The sequence below is a fragment of the Chrysochloris asiatica genome, unplaced genomic scaffold (genome assembly GCF_000296735.1).
Source record: "Chrysochloris asiatica unplaced genomic scaffold, ChrAsi1.0 scaffold00151, whole genome shotgun sequence".
Taxonomy (NCBI): Eukaryota; Metazoa; Chordata; class Mammalia; order Afrosoricida; family Chrysochloridae; genus Chrysochloris; species Chrysochloris asiatica.
In genome coordinates this window covers 3,830,900-3,844,168 of record NW_006408669.1, presented here as the reverse complement: position 1 = coordinate 3,844,168, position 13,269 = coordinate 3,830,900, and the positions used below count along the sequence as shown (strand labels likewise).

Genomic DNA, 13,269 nt, shown 5'->3' with positions numbered 1-13,269 from the left:
GGCCCAGGATCGAGCATTGTTTCGTTCTGCTGTGCATGGGGTCGCTATGAGTCGGTTCCGACTCGATGGCACCTGACAACAACAACAACAAAGCACTAATGACTAACGACCAGAAAAGTTGTGGGATGACATCAAGAACATCATACATGAAGAAAGCAAAAAGTCATTAAGAAGACAAGAAAGAGGGAAAAGACCAAAATGGGTATCAGAAGAGATTCTGAAACTTGCTCTCCAGCATAGAGATGCTAAAGCAAATGAAGGAAATGAGGAGGTAAAAGAACCGAACAGAAATTCCAAAGGACAACTTGAGAAGACAAAGTTAAATATTTTAATGAAATATGCAAAGACCTGAAGTTAGAAAACCAAGGGGAATGAAGTTAGAAAACCAAGGGGAAGAACATGCTCAGCATTTCTCAAGCTAAAAGAACTGAAGAAAAAAATGTAGCCTCAACTTGCAACACTAAAGCAAAATATTGAATGATGCAGAAAGCATCAAAACAAGATGGAAGAGTCACAGTACCAAAAGAAATGGTCGATGTTCAATCATTTTAAGAGGTAGAGGTGGCATTTCATCAAGAGCTAATGGTACTGAAGGAAGAAGTCCAAGGTACATTGGAAACCTTGGCAAAAAAAAAAAAGGCTTTGGGCATTGTTGGAATACAAATTGAAATCTTTCAACAAACTGATGTAGCACTGGAGGCGCTGACTCATCTATGCCAAGATAATTGGAAGAGAGCTACCTGACCAGCTGATTGGAAGAGATCCCGATTTGTGTGCATTCCAAAGGGAGACGACCTAATAGAATGTAGAAATCATCGGACCATATCATTAATATCATATGCAGGTAAAATTTTTACAAAAGATATTTCAAATATATCTGCAACAAAAAACTGCCAGAAGTTCAAGCCAGATTCAGACAAGGACATAGAATGAAGGGTAACATTGCCGACATCAGATGAAACTTGGTTGAAAGCAGAGAATACCAGAAAGATGTTTACCTTTGCTTTATTGACTATGCAAAGGTTTTTGATTATGGGGATCATGACAAACTATGGACAATATTGTGGAGAATGAGTATTTCAGAACACTTAGTTGTGCTTATGAAGAATTTGTAAGTAGACCAAGGAGGTAGTTGTCCAAACAGAACAAGGGGACACGTGGTGGTGGTGGTGGTTATGTGCTGTGGAGTTGGTTCCAACTCACAGAGACCCTGTATAGGGTTTTTGAGGCTGTAAATCTTTACCGGAGCATAAAGCCTCATCTTTCTCCCATGGAACAGCTGGTTGTTTTGAACTGCTGACCTTAAGGTTAGCAGCCTGACTTGTAACCACTACACTACCAGAGCTCCTTAAGGGGACACTGAAAAGGTGTGTGCCGGGGTTGTTTTCTTTCAACGTGCTTATTCAGTCTATATGCTAAGCAAAAAATGTGAGAGATTGGATTATATGAAGAACTTGGCATCAGGATTGGAGGAAGACTCATTAACAGCCTACAATATGTAGATGATACAACCTTGCTGCTGAAAGCAAAGAGGACTTAAAATACTGATGAAAATCAAAGACCTTTGGTATGGGTTGCACTTCAATGAAAAGAAAACAAAAGTCCTCACCACTGAACTAATAAATAATCATAATAAATGGAGAAAAGATTGAAGTTGTCAAAGATTTCATTTTGCTTGGACCCATCATCAACACTCATGGAAGCATCAGTCAAGAAATCAAATAACGTATTGTATTAGGCAAACCTGCTGCATAAGACCTTTTTTAAATTGTTGAAGAGCAAAGATGTCTGTTTGAGGACTAAGGTGCGCCTGATGCAAGCCATGGTATTTTCGGTAGCCTCATAAGCAGGTGAAAGTTGGACAATGAACAAGGAAGACTGCAGAAGAATTGAGGCATTTGGCTTATGGTGTTGGGGAATAATATTAAAAGTACCGTGGACTGCCAGAAGAACAAACAAATCTGTGGTAGAAAAAGTAGAGCCAGAATGCTCCTTAGCAGCAAGAATGGCCAGACTTCATCTCTTATACTTAAGGTATTTTATCAGGAGGGACTAGTTCCAAGAGAAGGACATCACACTTGGTAAAGTGGAAGGTCATTGAAAGAGAGGAAGACCCCTGACGAGATGGAGAGGCACAGTGGCAGCAGCAATGGTGCAGGACTGGACAGTGTTTCATTTTGTTGTGCATAAGGTCACTATCAGTCTGAACTGACTGGATAGCACCTAACAACAAGGACATACAACTGACAAAGCTATGTTTTCTTAATATACAAAGAGCTCAGAGTGTGAAGAAGGTAATATATATTTTTAAAGGAAGAACAGTGAAAAAAGGGTCAGGAAGCATTTCAAAATACCTAACCTTTCCACAGGAGCAGTGGTGGCTCAGTGTCATCTCTCACCTTGCAGTCAGGAGAGCAGAGTTTGATTTCCAGTCAATGCACTTTGTGTGTAACAACCATGTCTATCAGAGGAAGCTTATGGGTTACTGTGATGCTGAACACATTTCAGCAGAGGTATCCAATAAGAAAAAACTAGTGAGAAATGCCTGGAAATGAAAACTGTTAGAATCACAATGGTCTGATCGCCAACCAATCATGGGATGGCACAGAACCCGTTGGTGATTCATTCTGTTGCCATGAGTTGGGAACAAATTCATTGACAGTTTACCACAAGAATGACTACCTTGCTCAAATGATAGAAATCAGCTTTAAAATATGAGGTACCACTTTGACCCATTTGGTTGGCAAAGAGTAGTTACTAGACACCATGTGCAAAACCTGAACCAACCATTACCTCACAGTCCTCTCTGCTCAGTAACTCATCACAATGGTCACACAGAACCCAGGCACCATACAGTTAGGGGATTTATTAGGAAAGTTAACTGGTTCAGAAATCTCAGGGCACGGTTCTTTGGTCAGGCTTTTCTCTGGCCTTCCAACTTGGCCTGGTCTCTACCTTGCTTGGCCAATGCTTCAGAGATCTCTCAGGGCTGATCATAAATGCCCAAATGACACCTCATCCCAAAGGCTCTAGGTCTGTGGGTCAACAACCTAGCTTCCCAATGAAGTGCCTGGAGGCACCCCATTCTACAAATAATGAGAACTTTTAGAAAGATGAATTGGCAATATCTTCTGTATTAATATCATTTTTCCATGAACTTTTGAAGTCACCTTATATAAGTCCCACAATTAGCATTCAAACACTTTGTTTTATGAAAGAACCATCAACAAGTAAGTGCTATACAAGATGGTTTCTTAATCGTTGTCTCAAATGCTAACTGTAATTGTCCAACAGAGTGTTCTCCCTAGACCTTACTGGGTCCTTCGTCAGGTGACTTTGTACTTCCTTAAGAGACCTACCATAGCCATGTTGATTTCCTGCCCTTTCCAGTCTGTTCTAGGCCCATAGCTGCATTCCTCCTTTGTGGCCCCCACCCTCCTTCTCATGTTCACACACACTCTCTGATGGGATTCTGGAATGTTACAGGTGTGTACTGTGGATGTAGATCTTGAGCCAGGAGTATGAATTGGTAGGATTTGGATGGGCTGAGAAAAACTGGGAGAGGGAATTATACAAAAGTAAAGGAATAGTAACAGCAGAGACAAAGACAAGGATGATTTAAAAAGTTGTCATTCACTGATGGCATACTGTGTGTCCATAATGATGCATTTGAACTGTACTGTTAGTGTTTTGAAGAGGAGCAAACAAATCAATCTTAAAGAAGAAATAAGTACAATCAGAATGCTCCTGAGAAGTGAGCATGGTAAGGCTTCCACACATGTACTTTGGAAGATATGTCATCAGGAAAGACAAATACTTAGCAAATGATATCATGGTTGGTAAAGTGAGGGTCATCAAAAGCAAGGGAAGCCCTCAAGGAGATGAATGAATGAATGAAGATTAATCACCATACCAATGATCTTGAAGGTGGAACAGAATCAGGTACTGTTTTATTGTGTTATACATAGGTTGGCACGAGTCCATTGGATGGTAATTAACAACAACCCTACCTGGGGGTGGTGCTGTGGGATAAAGCACTGGACCACAAGGTCGGTGGTTCATACTCACCAGCCTCTCCTTGGAAATCCTGTACAGCATTGCTGTGAGTCAGAACCGACTCTGCTGCTCTGAACAACATTGTGCCCATATGTTCACATATAGTCAGCTTGCATGTGATACACAAAGTGTTATATAGTTACATGTTAACAACAAAAACACTATGTCCATATAGTCTCATATAACACTTTCTGTATCACTTGTCAGCTTACCACAGCTGGGAGAAGTCATCATTATTAGCTCAATTCTATAGGAGTCCTGGAGTGGCGCTGTAGGATAGAGCATGGACCGCAAGGTTGGTTTGAACCACAAAGTTGGAGGTTCAAGTTCACCAGCTGTTCCTTGGAAACCCTATACAGGGTCACTATGAGTCGGAACCAACTTGATGTCACTTAACAATAACAACATTGGCAAAGAAACATTCTCAGAGAGGTCCACACAGGTAGTGAAGTGCCTGAGCTGTTCAAAATGAGGCTTCCTCACCCGGTGCAAGGGTCCAGTCCTCTTCATTGCTCTCTGGGGACCTCCCATGGCTTGGAAGTGGGTACTAGGAGAGGGTCAGTCTCCTGCCCCAAGTGGTTACCTCAGGATTTAGCTTCAAGAGTCTCCTACGGGGTCTGCCTCAGAGGTTCTGGCCTCTGAGAGGATAGAGTTCTTGGCTATGGTGGTGGTTCTCTGTGCTTGCAGGGAGCAAGAATGGACAGGAAGGTCTGGTTCAGAGAAGTTTGTCAAGAGAACAAGGGATGACATTCCTGAGAATGGAATATTAACGTGTTTTAATTATTTGTGATTTCCCTTTGGAGTGTTAGAAAATACTGCACAACCATTGTCCTTCTTTAATGGAGCTGTGTCCCTTGAAGTGTATCCCGTTTCTGGGATGGCCCTGAATGGAAACTAACCAGAGGACCCCCACCCTCCCCCTGTAGCTCCCAGCACAACACCTTTGCCACTCAATCAGCAGCTCACACATGTCCTGAGTCTCCGACTGCTGATGTAGGCTGTTCATTCCTCATGACAACTGCCTCATAGCTTCTCTTAGCCTCTGGCTGAGGTTCCACTACCCAAGAAGGCTCAGAATTGGCACGCCTGGAAAAACCACCAGGGCCACAACAGGGCAGAGTCTTCAGACAGTACTGGAGTTACTTTTAACTAACTGGCACCTGAAGATAGTTTTGGTAGACTCCAGACGCTTGGGATGGAACAGAGAACACCTCTGGCTCCCCTGAGGAGAAATGCTGACATCCTTGGAGCAGATCCCAATGACTTTTCTTGGACAGGTTTCTACAGTCTTCCCTCCCATTATTGGTTTGGTTTTTTACCAGTCAGAGAAGCAACACTCATCCTGGAGTTAATAGAACTCGAGTGTGGGCATTGGGCAGTGTTTGCTGAGAGTCTGGATTGGGGGAGATTCTCGTACTTTTTGAGTGTGTCCTAGCTTTGGTGCTCTGGATGAGGTGCTTGAAACACATTATCTAATTGTTTCCATCACAATTACTGCATGATGTCCAGGAAAACAAGAACCTTTCTACGTCTGTCTTTAAGTTGAATTTGTACTCAGGTTGGAACACTCAGGTGTAGTTTGTATCTAAAGTCAGTTAGTCAAATGTATATAGTGTGTAGTATCTCATTCTGTGCACAAAACATTGAAGACACCCTTGTAGATACAGCACAACCATCTTTAACATAATAGTCATGTTATGTTGTTTGTTAAGTGCCTTCAAGTCGGTTCCAACTCATAGTGACCCTGTATGGGAATTCTGAAGAGCACCTTGTAGGTTTGAATTGCCAGCCTTGCAGTTAGTAGTCCAGTGCTTATCTTAAAGTGCCAATGCTGTGTTGTTGTTGCTAAGTGCCATCGAGTCGGTTCTGATGCAGAAAACCTGTGCAGTATTTCCGAGGAATAGTTGGTGAGTTTGAACCACCAGCCTTGCTATTCAAACCAACATTGCAATCAATCACATGTTTATCCTATAGCACCTCACCAGGACACTAATAATAATGTTTTGATGTGTGTTGCAAAGTATGTCCATTTGTTACTACAAACCTTTGTATATACCTTGAATTTTCAATATAATAGAGTTTATGAGGGTGGGATAGAAACTACGTCTATATAGCCTAGTTATTACTATATGCTTGTAACCTAGGGACTGCCTGTACCCATTTAAGAAATGTGGCAGCTGAGGCTCAGGAACCTGTTTAAGGAACCATAGCTAAAAAGCAGTGGGGCTGTAACCTAGGTTAAGTGGGCTCCAGAGCCATGCTCTATGAATCAAACCGACAGACTGTTCTCTGGGTGTGGGGAGGCAAGAGGCCCACAGAGTCTATGTCCTCACCTGGAAAGGTCAGGGTGGTCTGTTGAATGCTGTCCATTTTAACTTCCCCCTTTGAATTCTAGTGACTGTCGGTGATGGTCTCTGTGAGCGAGTTGGAGCTGCAGAGGGGAATAACCCCTTGGTGATTCATGTAATCAGAGCATGCCCCTGACCCTTCACATCCAACTCGCCCTGCTGCAGCGACAGTCTCCCATTGGGAAAGGGGAGTGTGTGCTGATGAACATGCCGGGAAGTGAGTCTCTGCAAGACTGATTACCTTATCTTTTTAGAGAAAGTGTGCAGCACGGTGGCAGGAAGACGGGGAGACAGTCCCACTGGAGGAGGCTGCTGTGGGCTTGAGCCTGCTCCTCCCCAGCTCACTGCCCTGACCCTTCCTTCCAGCTTCTTTATCACTTTCATTCATTTTATCACATTCATTTCAGACAGTGGAGGCCTTGCCTGTGTTTTTGTCTAGAATCTGGATGCTCTCTGTCTGTGCTGCTGGTTTCCTGGAGGGCAGGAACTGTGCCATCCTCCTTGTGACACATTTGTCTGTGGCATTTTTTTAAGTCTCACTCTTCCTTCCCCTTTAGTTCTATAGTTGGTTTGAGCTGACTCGCTGAGTGGCCTCTTCTACTTGCAAACGCAGGTCAGCATTCTCTTATAGTCCAATAAACCAGAGATATTTGAGGGCACTGGTTGGCCTGTTTGCTAGGCCTTTTAGTTTATAGCCAGTTGGACCCCATTCCAATCCATTACGTGACCCTCTTACCCTGCCTGAGGACATTGTCATGCTAGTATGCAAACATTTAAAGATAACTTTGGCACAATGAGCACCAATTTGGCAGCAGGCCCAGGGACCATGGGACTGGAGTGATATGCCGGGTGTTCTAGGGGCATGAAGCACACAGCTGAGGCATAAGAGTTGTTGTTGTTATGTGCCGTGGAGTAAATCTTTACCGGAGCAGAAAGCCTCATCTTTCTTCCGTGGAATAGCTGGTAGTTTTAAACTTCTGACCCTGAGGTTAGCAGCGCGATTCGTAACCAGTACAGTACCAGAGCTCCTTAGCATAATGGTACCTACCATTAGAAAATAATTCTGAAACAAGGCTCTGCGAATTAATGGAATACACATTGAAATCTTTCAACAAACTGATGCAGCCCTGTAAGAACTCACTTATCTATGCCAAGAAATTTGGAAGACCTGGCCAAACAGTTGGAAGATTGTTATATTTATGCCCATTCCAGAGAGTGGTGACCCAATGGAATGCATAAATCATTAAACAATATCATTACTGTCACATGCAAGTAAAACTGTAAAAGATAATTAAAAAATGGCTGCAACAGTGAAAAAATAAATTCTGAGAATACATGCATATGGGTATAAAACCACAGGCCACCCTGCCTCTCAGAGTTGATCCTTCTATGTAGGGGAATATAAGTTTGAAGTCTCTGTGAAGTGACTTAGTGACTTTCCGAAGCTAATAGTGGCCCTTCCTTTCTCGACAGAACACGGGGAGTTCCTGGCTCTGGACCTTGGAGGCACCAATTTCCGTGTACTGTGGGTGAAAGTAATAGACAACGGCCTCCAGCGGGTGGAGATGAAGAACCAGATCTATGCCATCCCTGAGGACATTATGCGGGGCAGTGGCACGCAGGTACTCCCCTTGTCTCGGGCAGCCACAGGGACTCCGTGATCTCCAGGGAGGAGCCCCCACTGGGACTCCATGATCTCCAAGGAGGAGCCCTGCTCTGGCTCTGATTTCCTGTGTCTCTGCTCCTGGCCCTCTGCCTGGTGATCTACTTTCTCACCTAGGGATAGGTGAGGAGCTTCAGTCAGGAGGGGACACATGGGCATGAGAGCAGGGACAGGTACGTAAGGCCCTCTAGGTCTGGCTTTGCTGCCTTGAGGGTGTTTTGATTTGCCATCTCTTTGAGATCTGCTTTATGATGTGCTGGTCACTGAGGGAAAGCCAGCTGCTGGGAACACTGGTCCACTCACCTGGACACTTGCAGTCAGTAGGATACACAGTTGTGGTTTGATCTCCCATGAGTGATGCTCCCACCTGCTTCTGAGGCTGCTCTGTAACCCTCACTGGCTCATTGTTACCCCAGCATGGCATGATAGTGGGCCTTCCTTTTGGTTTCCTCCCCATCTCCCTTCCTGGCTGCCTAACACAGAAGAGGTTTTGTAGACAAGGACAGGGAGCTGTTAGAGAAAAACACCAAAACTTAGCTTTGGACTATCTGCCCTATCTGGTATAGCTGTGAGCACCGTGTGCTTCAACAGTGGCTCCAAATGATAAAATCAATAAGGTTTGTGAATAGTCATTACCATATCTCAGTGGTGTCTAGAGTTGTAGGAGCCCTGGTGGTGCAGTGGGTTAAGTACTGGGCTGCTAGCTGCCAGGTCAGGTATTCACACCTACCCTCCACTCCTCAGGAGAAAAGGAAGCTGTCTGCTCTCATAAAACTTGGTGTTGGAAACCTGAAGGAACAGTTCTAGTCTGTTCTGTAGTGTCACTGAGTCAGAATTGACTTGAAGGCACTGGGTTTCTAGAGACCTGTCTTATACCCAGCACATCATCAACCAAAGGAGTAAACGGAAATGTGGTGTGGAATCATAGAACCTTCTCAGTCCTAGCCAGAACAAATGAACAACAGTGGAATTTCCATCAGGATTATCTTGTCAGGTTCTGATGCCTGCTGGGAATCAAAATCATCATCCTTCCTTTCATGGACTTAACACCCCGCTAGACAAGCAGGAACACACACACTACACAGAGGGTAAATGTTTTTTTATTAAAGAGGATGTAGACCAAAAGGAGCTGGTATTTGATGGTGTCCTTGTGGCAGGTACTGAGCAAAAGAGTTTTGTACAGATTGTCTCACTTTGTCCTCACATTAACCCTATGAGGTTTGGTGCTACTGTTAGCTCCACTTTATAACTTCGAAACTGAATTAGAAAGACTGAGTAGCTTGCCTTTGGATCACAGGGGTGATCTAAAGGGCCAGAGGCAGACACACAAAGGACTGATATGCCCTAAACCTGTTGTCTAAGGAGCTCTGGTAACATAGTGGTTACGAATCGGGCTGTGATCTACAAGGTCAGCAGTTCGAAACTACCTGCTGCTCCGCGGGAGAAAGATGAGGCTTTCTGTTCCTGTAAAGATTTACAGCCTTGGAAACCCTGTTCAGGGTCACTATGGGTCGGAACCGACTCGACGACACTTAACAACAAGAACAACATATCAGAAATACCACATGTGTATGGCTTTAACAAACAGAGATTTATTCTCTTCATGGTTAGGGGGCTGTTGTTGTTAGGTGCTGACGAGTGAGTTCTGACTCATAGCGACCCTATGCACCACAGAACGAAACACCATCATCACAACTGTTATGTTTGAGCCCAGTATTGTAGCCACGTGTCAGTTCATCTCATTGAGAGTCTTCCTCTTTTTTGCTGATCCTTCTCTTGATGTCTTTACCAAGCATGATGTCTTTCTCTAGCGATTGGTCCTTCTTGACAACAAAGTATAACAGATAAAGTCTTGTCATCCTTGCTTGTAAGGAGCGTTGTGACTGTACTTCTTCCAATACAGATTGGAAGTCCAGAGTACTTTCAACATTTTTATCCAGTACCATAATTCAAATGCATTGATTCTCCTCTTGTCTTCCTTATTTATTGTCCAGCTTTCACATGCATATAAGGAGACCAGAAATACCATGGCTTGGATCTTTGCCCTTTAACAAAGTTTTTTATGTGCATTTCCAGTCTCACCCCAGTTCCTCTTCACTTCAATCCTTACTGTCACTCTTCCGTTACAATGGCACGTTGCACCTTTATGTATCTTTCCCACAGGATTAGAGGCATGTGACCAAGCAGTTACACAGAGTCCCATACTAAGAGACCCCTGAGCTTAGGATTTAATGCTGTACTGTTGCTGTCTTAAAGTTACTAATAATTTTATCTTTGATTTTGTATTTTATGAATGAGGTCCAATGCGGCAATGGAACATACTTTGGAGCCTCAGCTCATGTGTGGTCTCACCTCCCCATGTCTTCCTAGGAAGGGTTCTAGACCACGCATTTCTCACCCACTGGTACTCAATTTCCCACAACATTCAATCTATGATACCTGTGTTTGCACAACTCTAGGGGCCTCTGTTCACTCTGTGGTCTATGAGGATGGTGTTTTCTGGAGTTATACAACATGGCGGCTCTGGGTCCTGGCTACTTGCCTCCCCTTCCAGAGTAGGAGGTACTCCTCAATGGGGCTGGTGCTTCTGAAGACATGATTCCTGTGGGGCAGACCTGTTTGGCCGTTCTCTTCCTTAAAAGTTCCCAGAGGAGAACTCTTCTACAGAGGGACAGTCATTGTCTCTGTACCAGAAGCATCTGGTCCGTGTTGGGTGGTGGTCACAAGCCCTGCCACTGTTCCCTATTCTTAGGTGTCTAGGGACACTGGTCTCTCCTTTTACCTGCTTTATAAAATACTTCCTTGAGGGACATCCTTTCTGCACCTCATATGCTGCGTGTTTAGGGCACAAAGATGAGTAAGATAAAGAGCCCATGAACCACCTGCTCACTGTCAATAAATAGGCAGTCATTGAAGCAGTCATTCTGGGGGTTTCTCTGTACTTGAGCTCCGTCCATAGGAGTCCTGGTGATGCAGTGTTTAAGTGCTCAGGTGTTAACTGACAGATTGATGGTTTGAAACCACTAGTTGTACCATGGGAAAAAGATCTAACAGCCTCCTTCCATAAAGATTTGCAGCCTTGGAAACTGTTATGAATTACATTGTCTACCAAAAAAACCACATGTGTTAAAAATCCTAACCTATATGCTTCTGGACCACCTTTCATCTGTCAGTTTGTCATCCTGTGGTGGCTGCTGTGATGCTGATACTTCAAATACCAGCAGGGTCACCTATGCTGGGCAGGTATGAGCAGAGCTTCCAGCCTAAGACAGACTGGAAGAAGAATCTAGTAATCTACTTCTAAAAACCAAAATTGACCAGTGAAAACCCTATGAATAGTCGTGGAACATTGTCTGATCTAGTGCTGAAAGATAATGGTGCTGGTGAAGCCGATTGAACAAAGCACGGACTGCCGGAAGAACAAACAAATCTGTCTTGGAAGTACAGCTAAAATATGCTCCTTAGAAGTGAGGATGATGAGAGGAAGTCTCAGCTACTTTGGACACGGTATCAGGAGGGACCAGTATCTGGAGAAAGACATCATGCTTAGTAGAAGGTCAATGAAAACAAGGAAGACCCCCCAATGAGATGGTTTGACACAGTGGCTCAAACATAGCAGTGATTGTAAGGATGGTGCAGGACTAGGCAATGTTTCTGTTGCACTTGGGGTTGCTAGGAGCCAGAACTATGGCATGGTTCCTAACAAGAGCAGTGCTTGTGGTTAGAATCCCATTAGGGGTGGGCTTTCTTTGTTATGTTAATGGACAAGATTAGTGTAGAGTATGGGTTTAAATCAATCTCTTTTGAGATATAAAAGAGATTAAATAAGCAAGGAAAGAAGCAGAAATGGGGTTAGTTAGATGCCAAGACACATGGCGATCTCCAAGCAGACGTTAGAGAGATGTGAACTTTCCTTTAGAGCCAGCCAACAGAGAGAGAAAGTCTTCCCCTAAACTGCTACTCTCAGTTTGGACGTGTAGCTTAAACAGAAATATCAATTTCTGTTAGTTTAAGTCCCCCTGGTGTGGTATTTCTGTTTTAGCAGCAATAGGTAACTAAGCCTGGTAAAAAGTAGCTCTGGCAGTGTAGTGGTTACGAATCTGGCTGCGAACCGCAAGGTCAGCAGTTCGAAACTACCAGCTGTTCCGCAGGAGAAAGATGAGGTGTTCTGCTCCTGTAAAGATTTACAGCCTCGGAAACCCTGTGTAGGGTCGCTATGAGTCGGAACCGACTCCACGGTACTTAACAACAACAACAGGTAACTAAGACACAAACACTGTGTCCTGTAGGGTTTGTATTAGTAGGAATCCACTCAACAGCAGCATGTGTGCGTATGTGTGTCAGTGGGAAAGGGAGAGAGAGGAGAGAGAGTGGGCTTCTAGCTATCCTGTTGTTAGTGCCTTCAAGTCAGGGTTTTGAGGAATGGCTGGGGAGCTTGAACCATCGACCTTGAGGTTCAAACTGACCTTGTAGCCCAGCACATTAACCCACAGCATCACACCAGGACTCCACTGTTCCATCTTGACTCCAACTCCACTTTCTGTCCACCACACCAGACTACCTCCTATGAAAGGAGCTTCAGACCGTGAAGAAAATGCGTGGGGAAAATGGTTTTGTTGTTGTTGTTTAGTGCCATCAAGTCGGTTGTGACCCATATCAACCCTGTATAGGGTTACTGAGGAGCAGCTGGTGAGCTGGAACTGCCTACCTCAGGCCCCTTTAATTGTCCTTGAGGATGGGCCTAAAGGTAAACCTGCCTTCCTGGTTTTAATGCTGACATTGAGGCTGGGAGTCTGGGCCCCTGGGACTGTGGGCATTAGCATTACTGAGGTGTCACATGCCTCCAGCACAAAGTCAGGAAGGACACTGGCTAGAGGCTCTTGCATCAACTTCCTCAGTCTGTGGCTTGTTCCTCACTAGGACTGAGGTACCGAACAGACTGGGCCCTGCAGTCTGGCCACCTAGCTAGCTGTGTGATTCCAGGCAAGCTACTGCACCTGGAAGAGCCTGTCCAGCTGTAGATAGAAATTGTACCTGCTTCTTCATACTCTGTGCCCATTCTCGGTGGCCAGCATTCCAGTGGTCCCCACCATGGAGGATGTGGCCACTTTGTCTTTCCATTGGCATCCACCCCACTCTCCAATACTTGACGGGTAACCACTTAAATCAAGCTAAACCAAAAAGGGCAACTAACAACTTGGA

The 13,269-nt window shown here is 44.4% G+C and overlaps 1 protein-coding gene across 1 annotated transcript in view; it reads left to right on the top strand.

The window, feature by feature from the left end:
* The window catches only part of HK2 (hexokinase 2), an 87,309-nt gene that overhangs the window by 40,725 nt on the left and 33,315 nt on the right, over window positions 1-13,269 (top strand). The window contains exon 3 of the mRNA XM_006870781.1: window positions 7,878-8,026. Within this exon, the coding sequence (XP_006870843.1) occupies window positions 7,878-8,026 (149 nt within the window). The remainder of the gene's footprint in view (window positions 1-7,877; window positions 8,027-13,269) is intronic.